This window comes from Callorhinchus milii, unplaced genomic scaffold, assembly GCF_018977255.1.
Source record: "Callorhinchus milii isolate IMCB2004 unplaced genomic scaffold, IMCB_Cmil_1.0 Scaffold4, whole genome shotgun sequence".
In the NCBI taxonomy this organism is placed as follows: domain Eukaryota; kingdom Metazoa; phylum Chordata; class Chondrichthyes; order Chimaeriformes; family Callorhinchidae; genus Callorhinchus; species Callorhinchus milii.
The window spans coordinates 43,958,450-43,968,408 of record NW_024704745.1 but is presented as its reverse complement, the minus strand read 5'-3'; the positions used below and the strand labels follow the sequence as shown (position 1 = coordinate 43,968,408).

The following is a 9,959-nucleotide window of genomic DNA, read 5'->3' as shown; positions in this document are numbered from 1 at the left end:
CTCAGCCAAGATGAGACTCAAATCAAACTGCCAAATATGATTGCAAACCAGAACTTGCAATCATGTCTTACCTTTGGCTGAGAGAAGACAACAAAAGATCAAAGCAAAGACTAGTGCCAAGAACCATTGTTTTAAAGTAACAGTGAAATGCACAATTTCAGATACAAGTTGGAACTCACAACTAACATATTGACTTCGGATTTGCAAATGCTGCGTTTTCAATTCCTGTCTAACCCAATTAATCACGCAGATATTTGCTGGTGTGGGAGAAAGTGGCAAATGTTTAAAGAATTGTGTTTTTTCATGTGACATTACATGAGGTAAGTATGCACTGTGTAAACAGAATTTACTGTTGTCCAAACTGGAAATGGTGCCCACAATAATACATAATTCAGAAGTGTTCTTGAACACATATGTTTTCTACTTTCTGACTGGAAGGCTTTCAGTCCCTTAATTGCTTTATCCTTGTATTGTTTTAATGTGTTATTTTTCCTGAATTATATACATTTCCTGAAAAGTTGTTATCGTTTACACAATATAATGCTGAGAAAGTAGTGCTTTGATGATGGCTGCTCTTGTAACAGTTTGATGCGTGCTGACAGTTCACAAATTGCGATTCATCATTGCATTTGTCTCAACTTTTACAGACAAATTAGACTGAAATTTTTATTGGATAATAGATATTTTATAAAGATTAACTCAACTGGATTTCTAAACCAAGTTAAGTTCCACTGTATATTTATGCCATTGTTACAGCTGTTTGCCAAAAAAACTGAATTTTTTTTATTTAAGAGCTTTTTAAAAATCGATTTGAAAAAAATTGTATGGGAAAGAAAATCCCACATTGAGGAGGTTTATAATGCTTTTATGAAAATGAGAAGAATTTAGCTCACTTTTAACTGTCACTCAGGAGTTAAATTATCTTCTGAAGTCTTATAAAACTATCCACTTGGAACATCAGTGATTGAATTTTGGAAATGTCTTTGGGTTTTATCCTTTAAGATCAGCAGGGAATATTCCTTATTCAAAGGGATCTATCTGGTTATTTATCTCTGAATGTCAACAAACATCCAAACATCTGGTTTCCTATTGTAAAAGCTACCTTTATCGACCTAACAGTTTTATAGTCTACTATGGAAGACACAAATGATTTAGTAGCAAGGAAATAAACAACTATTAATTGTCCTATTGCTGTCTGTGGTTGTTGATCACGGTTTTTTCTATATATAATCCAACAGCATTAAAGTGGCTCCCAGATGAAGTTGTGATTTTTATGTGCTCCTTGCAAACCATAGAGATTAATGAGGGAGAAACCACCCACTGTGGCTTTTTATAGTGTGGAATTTTGTTGTTTGTTTTCATTAAAATAGTTATATCTGGTATATACGAAAATGGCAATATTCTAAAAGCAATGTTTTAGCCTTTGCAGCCTTCAAATATCGAGAGCAACCAGGTAAATGTCTCTACATAGAAAATTTCAGCAGAGTAAAATGTAGATATCTTCTAGCATTGGAAGGTAGATGATTTTTTTTACAATTTATTTGTATGCATTCCTACTCTGGTAATTTGGTCTGGTAATTTTAAAGAAGGATATTTTATGATTTGTAGGCTTTCAATAGAAATAGCAAATTGGAGCAGATAAGCATACATTTGTGTCTTTTTGTAAATGATTGATTTGCCAAGAAGTTATTAGAATTTTTGTTGTAAAGACTTATTTGGATTTGAAAAATGATGTAGATCTTTCGCAATGAACATTAAAATTACCTTACACATGGGTGAAATTGCTTTTTGTGCATGTTTTTGTCCTTTTTTGATTAGCCAGAGTTTTTAACACATGCAGAAATCAATCAGCATGCTTAAGAGTATCCAAAGAGGGCACCTAATTATTTTCCTAATCCTCTCCCATCCTTCAGATGACATATTAAACCAAGGTCCCATCTGCCTGTTCAGGTGCATGTTATAGATCCTATGGCAGGATTTGAAAAAAAAATGGAGTTTTCCAAGTTTCATGGCCAACATAAAAAATGGTAATTTATTTCATGGCTGTTTGTGGGACATTGCTGAATTGTGCTGCCACGTTTGCCTACAAATACAGTCATTCCATTTCACAGTAAATCCTGTGAAGTGCCTTGACATGATAAGGCACTGTATACTAAGTTATTATTTCCAAAAAATATAAGTTGCAGGATGGTGAGACCCAAATCTTGGGGCACCCAGAGGGCGTGTTGGGCTAATGTTACAGAACCACGGCATACTGTTTGACCCTCAACTGTCCTTCATACCCCTCATTCGTGACATGACCTGCTTCGCCTTTCCTCATCTCCGCAATATTGCCCAGCTCTGCCACTGTCTCTCACCGCAGGCCGGCAAGACCCTCATCCATGCATTCATCATACTCCCTACTTGTCAGCCTCCCTGTTTTATGTCCCAAGCCTTGCCCGACCCACCATTGGCTCTCTGTCCCCACCCTCTGCAACTCAATCCCACAGTCCCTCTGCCTCGTCCCCTCCCTTGCCTCCTACAAGACCTGTCTCCAGACCCTCCTCTTCGTCCATGCCTTCGGTCATCCTCCTACCCCTACCCTCCAGCCCTCCTGATCCCAACTACCAGCTCGGGTGCAGATCCTTCACTGTCCAGCGTCTTGGGAGTCCTCATGATGTGAAAGGCACTATACAAATGTAATTTGTTTGTTATTGTTGAACTGTCAAGCATGTCACCTTGGAGGCAACTCAGCCCCAAGGAGATCCTGCTTTGCTTATCTTCCTCCCCCTCCTTGCCACCCCACAGAGCACAGCTTTAAATGTATTTGTGTGGCAGTATCCATTAACTATTTTTAATAACTTCTACATTATTTATTTTGGTTAAGTCATTGGCAATTGCCAAATGAACAAATAATAATGGGATGTACAGTAAACCCCCAGTCTACCGGATCCTGGGTATCCGGAATTCGTACCTAGCCGGACCAGGCCTGAACCGGAAATGTTTTTTTAAAAAAAAAAGAGACACAGAGAGAAAATTTCAGAGACTCACAGACGAAGAGAGAGACCATACAGAGACAGATACTTCATTGCTGGTAATATTATTGTTTAAATTTGTATAAAATTTTTATATTGCCTATTTGAAGTTTGCATTGTCATTAAAATAGTGAAATTAAGTAATACAGTTTCACAATTTCAAACATCGGATTTCTATGATTCTTATGTTTCTGGAAGGGAAACACAAAAACATTGCGTAGGTGGCCCATGGACATTTCCCAAATCCAGCATCCGGCCCTCAGCAGCCAAAAGGTTGGACCACCCTGGAATAACTAATTAATCTGGAGGATTGTTGGGAGAAATTCTCTTTTGGTTTAGAATCGTGTCATAGGGTTTTTAATGGCCCCCAGAAGACACGTGTGATGGAACCTCAGTTTAATACCTCATCTGAAGGCAGCACTTTAATTAACAATCGAGCCTGCAAGATTGAACTCAAAATTCTGATGTTTGTGTTGAGACCACAACCTTTTGATCTTGTGTCACTTTAGTAGCAAAAACATAAATACAAATCTTTGCAAATGAGAATTGTTTCTTCCTAAGAACACTGGTTCAAGATTTTTATTTAAACTGCCTAGATCAGTGCAAATACAGTATCAAGGCTAATCCAAATATTAGAAAAAGAGCCAATTTTTTGCAATAATACCCTTTGGTCAACCTTGACATTTGACCGAAGAATATAGACTGAGTTGTTCTCCTGTGTTAGTTAGATGTGCATGGCTGAACATTTCAAACTTACCCCTTCGCTTTGGATCTGCTAGGAACATCTTTTTAGAAAGCATTTGGTGTTCAACCCTGCTGGGTAATTAATTGGCTTGAGGCAGAAAGAATAATGACATTTAGAAGAGACTTCAGGATTTAATTCATCTGTGAACAGCAAAACAAACTGCTACTTCTGCAAACTTGACTTCTGAAAAAGTGACTTGGGGGCACTGCGATCTTGCACTGGCAGCCACAAACAGTGAGAAGACTGAACCCAGCAAATTTCAAGTAAATAGGACTTGCTCCAAGGTTTTGGAAAAGAAAAAGGGGAACTGAATCCAATGTTTCATGAGATCTCCACAATTCAAAGCAGTGCTTATCCTGAAAATTTGAAAGCTCACAGCTGAGATAGGCAATGGCAGGATAGTGTCTAAAATCATTATAGAAAATAGGTGGTATAACTAGGAATTATAATTGGAAAAGCAGTAGACCATACATAAACCATGTTTGAAAAAGCAATAGATCAAGTTTGTATGGTACAAAACTATGCCACCCATGTCCTCACTTGGCTCCCCACTTCACCCCAGTCCTTGCCAGGCTCCACTGGGTCTGTGCTGCAGAATGGATCTGAATGAAGCTATATTAAATACACGGATTATTATCATGATAGAAGAAAATGCCTGCCAGTGAGTAATTGATGGTGACCAAATAAAGAGACCATTTGTTTTAAAATCATTATATTTTACTCTACTTTGATTTTACAGTTAGTGTATTTCAAATAATAAAAATACATCAAGGCATGTTTCTGGTCATGCCTTTTTAAAAAAATACTCAAACAAAATGGACACAGGAACAACAAACAATTCATCACATGGGGAACAGAGTGTTCAGAAAAAAGAATGTCAATTGAATGTGTGGAGTACATACCAATAGACTGATAGTGCAAATGTCTTAAGCAAAATATTTTGAGTCATCTCTTGTACACAACAGCTGAGAAGAAACCAGAGTCGAGGACAATTACTACACACATAAACTATGGCTTGACAATTGCACTCACCAGACTGATGTGCCGAAAAGCAAAACCTCATGCTCGCACTGTCACTCATCCTTTATTGCATTCTACCTTTCTATCTTATGGGCACTGAGCCTTTTCCCACTTTGAGTCATTCCTTCCCCTTACCTGACTGCCTAAGTGCTCCGAGATGCTGTTCGGTGTGAAGGCTGCTTTATAAATGCAAGTTGTTGTTATTTATATCAGAGATTTATTTTGTTACCTAGAAGAAGGATTCATATTTTCTGGTGAACATTTTTCAAAATGGTTTCGGTTAAAGAAAAATATATATTAAAATAAATAACTGAAATCTGGAGTTTCCGCTGTACTCTGTTTCACATACATTCACTTAAAAGGTGTAATAAATACAATCATAGTGTTGTGGAGCAATTTTCAGAATGTACCATTAACTCTATTCTAATTGTGTTATTTAATTGGGATTTCTATGCCATCAATTTAATCAATGCTGTTATTCTTTGTGTCCCCTTTCACTAAATATTTTCCTGGTGCTGAAGAATGTGTCATTAACCTCAAGTTGCAGATTTAAAGCTTTAACCAGATTCCACTGCCAGTATCTCCAGCTGTTTGCAATATGGAGTTTTAACTGCATATTGATTTAACAAAAGGCTAATTGTTCACTGATTTCCTTAGATGGTTCATGACATAGCTTTATTTTGCCTTCAAGCATAAACTGGATTTATCTGCAACAGACTTGCTGCATTTTATACTTTTAGGCAGAGACTCCTGAAGCCTTTCTAATTAATAAACTAACCTAGGAACCCTCTCACTATTAATTAGTGAGGAATGCATAACAAATATCTCTCCTGCTCATACTGACTTCATAATTGAGTAATTGAGCTGAAGTGAAAGCTTCAAAGGCTTACCTATTGAAGCAGCTACCAGAGCTTTCGCTGTGTAACACGACTTAAATCACTGTTACACATTGGTTTATTTTAAGCTTCACTTCACTGTTGAGCCAGTGCTTTTTGGAAATTATTCAATTTTCTGTCTTATTTCATGACAAGTGTCAACATTTTGAACAGCAAAACTAAATTCAGGGCCTTTAAAAAACACACTAAAACTACCTATTATGATTAGAAAACGTTGCTGATTGCCAGAAGACACTGGCTTTGGAAATCAGTAGAATATAAATTCTATTGAAGAGCAATCAATAACAAGGTTGCTGTGTTTAAGTGTTAAGGAAATAATAACATTTGTATTTGTGTATTTGTAATCATTTATTTTTTTCATAGATCAGATCAAGCCCTTGTCGATTTTATTTTAGTTAGGTTTGATATTTTAACCTGGGTTTGATCTCTCAAAATTATCAATGTCAACCTCAATCAAGCCCTTTGTTATTGAGTCCGCATTCAAATTTGGTTCAATGAGACCCCTGTCACCTAGAAATTAATTTTAAGCTCTAGTTTGAGATTCATCCTCATCATTCTATTTCATAAACTGATCGCACCATCTTCCTTTTCTGTCCAAGTGACGTTTAGTTTGAGCTCCCCTCAACCTTAAGCAAAATGCTAGACACATCAATATTCACTGGAGCCTTACTGTCTAGTATGAAAGAACAAATGGAGCATAGAACCACTACACATCCCTCATTATATTTAGTGGCTTAGCTCTGGCCTAACTGAATACAGTTCCCTTTCTTTACTAGTCAGATCCCTCTAAACATGTTTAAAAAATTAAAAGCTTGAAAGGAAAAAGTTAATTGATTGGTGGCCAGAGCACGACTATAAGTTAAGTGCTCTGAGATGTCGCCCAGAGTTAAGGGCTATATAAACGCAAGTTGTTGTTGGGATGTAATAGTAACTTGAACTTTGGCAAGAAATTCATTTTAAGGAGCATTCTGTGAATTCCAGATCCATGGTTTTTCAAGTTTACTGAATCCATTGAGCAAGTTCATATGTGTTTGATATATTTGGCTTCTCTGACTTTAAATTATTTGGCTCATAAAACTTTGTAAAACTTTCAGCAAGGCAAGCAAAATTTATGCTTTGTCAGTTCATTCACCTTTTACCTTGTTAGGCATGTGGCCCGGGGCAAGTTTAAAACATTCATTATACAGTAAACCCCTGGCTTACTGGAATTCAAAGCCAACCTGATCAGGCCAGAAACCCTCCAAAAATCTTTAAAACATTTCTGCTGGGTAAAAATATCCACGTTCTCCTAGCACATATCAGCACAGCGCTGAGCAACCCATAGTTTCGCGCCACACCGTTCTATCTCTGGCATATGGTGTCCGTGTGAGTTAGTGACTTTTTTAATATAAAACGGCATTGTAATTACACTTAAGCTGGAAATTCTAGCTCACTGGCTGGATCTCCCCATGCATCCCTGTTTGTGTGGCTGGAGTTTATCTGTACCTTTTATTGCAAGGATAATGTGTGTATAATATAGATTCATTATAAACTATAGCATATGCAAGGCCTTTGATTCATTCAGCCTTTGGTCACCTTCCTCCCCCTGGCTCGGTCCCGGGATCCGTGACTGTAAAGCGCTCTGAGACGCTGTCCGGCATGGAGGGCGCGATATAAATCCAAGTTGTTGTTGTTGTCGAGCCTATTGCTGGTACTAGCTTTTCCTATGGCACTAAAAGAACTCTAACTCAGTGTAAATCTTGGTCACAAAAGCCCACTCTGTCGATTACCTTTGCATCATTCGATCCTATGTGAATGTTGAAGAAACGGGGCAAAAGATTTCTTCGGTTTCCTACTGTATGCACGGACGTTCACATTCTTCCAATGTAGTTCAACTTCCATATGCAAGGCTTTAATCCCCTAGCCAAAAAAATCTCTTTGGCCTGAAACAATGTAGCTCATTCAATGTTAGTTTTCCAGAAACAAAATTTTGTGCAGTGAAATATTTTCTCATTGTTGTTATCTGTCAAATAGCTAAGATGTGGTTCAAGATGAGGCTTATGTACAATGGCAATGTATGGTAAAAATGGACACATTTCTGGATGTTTTCACCCGTTGAACATTTATACCCAGAATTTGATCTGTGTTCAAAGAACAAGACTATACTTACAGTTAGGTAGTCTATCATTTTGCATTGATTCAAATCGGCAGGTTTAGTAAAAAGGAAAGGAGGGTTTGAATTATTGAAACGTTAGACGGCCCTTATACTTCCAATGTTTCTTTTCTTTTTTAATTTTTAAAAATATACAAAAGATTCCTCGACAAACTGATGAATGTTTAGTGTTTGTGTTAATGGTTGATTCTGTTCTGATTTTTTTGTCAGCAATGGTTTCTACAGCAAATGCCAGTGGTCACTGCATTCAAAGTCAAAGTCATACAGGACCAAAGGCATCATTGCAATCCACCAGTTTGGTGCCAAAGTAAAAATATATTCCTACACTATTCAACCTCCTCCCCCCCAAAGTTTTTTATTATATAATTAGTTAATTCCTTCTCAAGTTTGCTGGTACAATCTGTTCCTCATCCTTTTTGAAATCAGTCCATAACAGTCACTACTCACTGAAATTAAATGAGTCACTAAATAAAGTAAATAAAGTCTTAACTTCCTTCTTCTGATCTTGGGTCTATGTTTTGTGTTTTTTTATTAGGCATCAGTTTATCTGAACCTTTTAAGATTTTGAATACTTCAATACAATCACACCTTCGCCTTTTCTTCTCCAATTTGAACAAACCCAGTTTCCGTAATCCCTCCTTGTAATTAAATGCCTAATTTCAAATGTAAATTTAGTCATCCTTCACGTTTCCAATAACTTACTGTAATACAGTGACCAGAACTGTATGCTGTACTCTGGTGACTTCTGTTCTGTCGTCGCCAGACTACGGCACTACCTCACCCCTCACGCTGCTGAAACTCTGGTCCACGCCTTTATCACCTCAAGGCTGGACTACGGGAACTCTCTCCTCGCCGGCCTTCCCGCCACCTCCCTCCACAAGCTGCAGGTCATTCAGAACTCTGCAGCTCGTGTACTGTCCCGCACCAGGCTTCGGGACCACATCACTCCCACCCTCGCTCGCCTCCACTGGCTCCCCATCCCCCAGAGGATCGAATTCAAGATCCTCATCCTCACCTACAAGGCCATTCACGGCCTTGCTCCCTCATACCTCTCCGACCTACTATCCCCCTACCAACCTACCCGTACCCTCCGTTCCTCTGGCTCCGGTCTGCTCCACATCCCCCGCCCCAACCGCCCTACCATCGGTGGCCGGGCCTTCAGCCTCTCAGCCCCCAGGCTCTGGAACTCCATCCCCCAGTGCCTTCGCCGCCTCCTCCCTTTCCTCCTTCAAGGCCGGTCTCAAGACCTTTCACTTTGACTGTGCCTTCAGCTCCCCTCTCGACTCTCTACCCCCTCCTCGCTCCCTCCCTTCCCTCACCCTGACCATTTCCCCTCTCCTCCTCGCTCCCTCCCTCCCCTCACCCTGACCATTTCCCCCCTCCTCCTCGCTCCCTCCCTCCCCTCACCCTGACCATTTCCCCCCTGCTCGGGTCCTGACCCAACTGTCCAGCACTTTGGGACGTCCTCCCGACGTGAAAGGCACTCTATAAATGGAATCTTGTTGTTGTTTAGCTATTCAACCAAAGATACTCTCTATATTTCGACTCACAATGGCACCCACAATGAAAGATCAGTGATTGTAACATAATTGCATTTTGAGTGATTAACTGTTGACAATGGAGGGGAAAAAGTCTATATATTGAATGAATGCATTAATATAGTTTTATGTTATTTTAATTTGCTAAAATCACTAGTGGGAATATTTTTTCCTTGTATTATGTTCAACTAAATTCATTGAATTCAAAACTGTTTACACTATTAACAATTTGACTTTAAGCAGCTGAAAAGACGGTATCAATATGTTAATGAACGCTTTATTTTTAGGGCAGGCTGTTAATGCAGAGAGCAGCTGCTGTCTCCCTGCAGGAAAGGCACTGCAGGTTGCTTAGAATTTCTGAAGGTACAAGTCTCTCATTGCTGCCGGTAAAACTCACTGTGTCGGTATCTTGGGCTGGATTTCAGTTTTTATGGTGTTGCAAAATGAATTGTCTTATCACCAAGCATTCTGATGTTAATTCTGAAGCAGAATGCCTCCACTGCCCGGGAGTTGGTGATGAGAGGATTTACAATAATCTGAACTTGTGAAGCATTCATTGTACACACTCCTTTCCTGATTGCCCACTGCTGTGTT

At 39.0% G+C, this 9,959-nt stretch overlaps 1 protein-coding gene across 1 annotated transcript in view; it reads left to right on the top strand.

The window, feature by feature from the left end:
• Nucleotides 1-9,959, top strand: part of pola1 (polymerase (DNA directed), alpha 1) — a 189,965-nt gene that overhangs the window by 718 nt on the left and 179,288 nt on the right. The window contains exon 2 of the mRNA XM_042334402.1: nucleotides 3,001-3,073. Coding sequence (XP_042190336.1) covers nucleotides 3,001-3,073 — 73 coding nt within the window. The remainder of the gene's footprint in view (nucleotides 1-3,000; nucleotides 3,074-9,959) is intronic.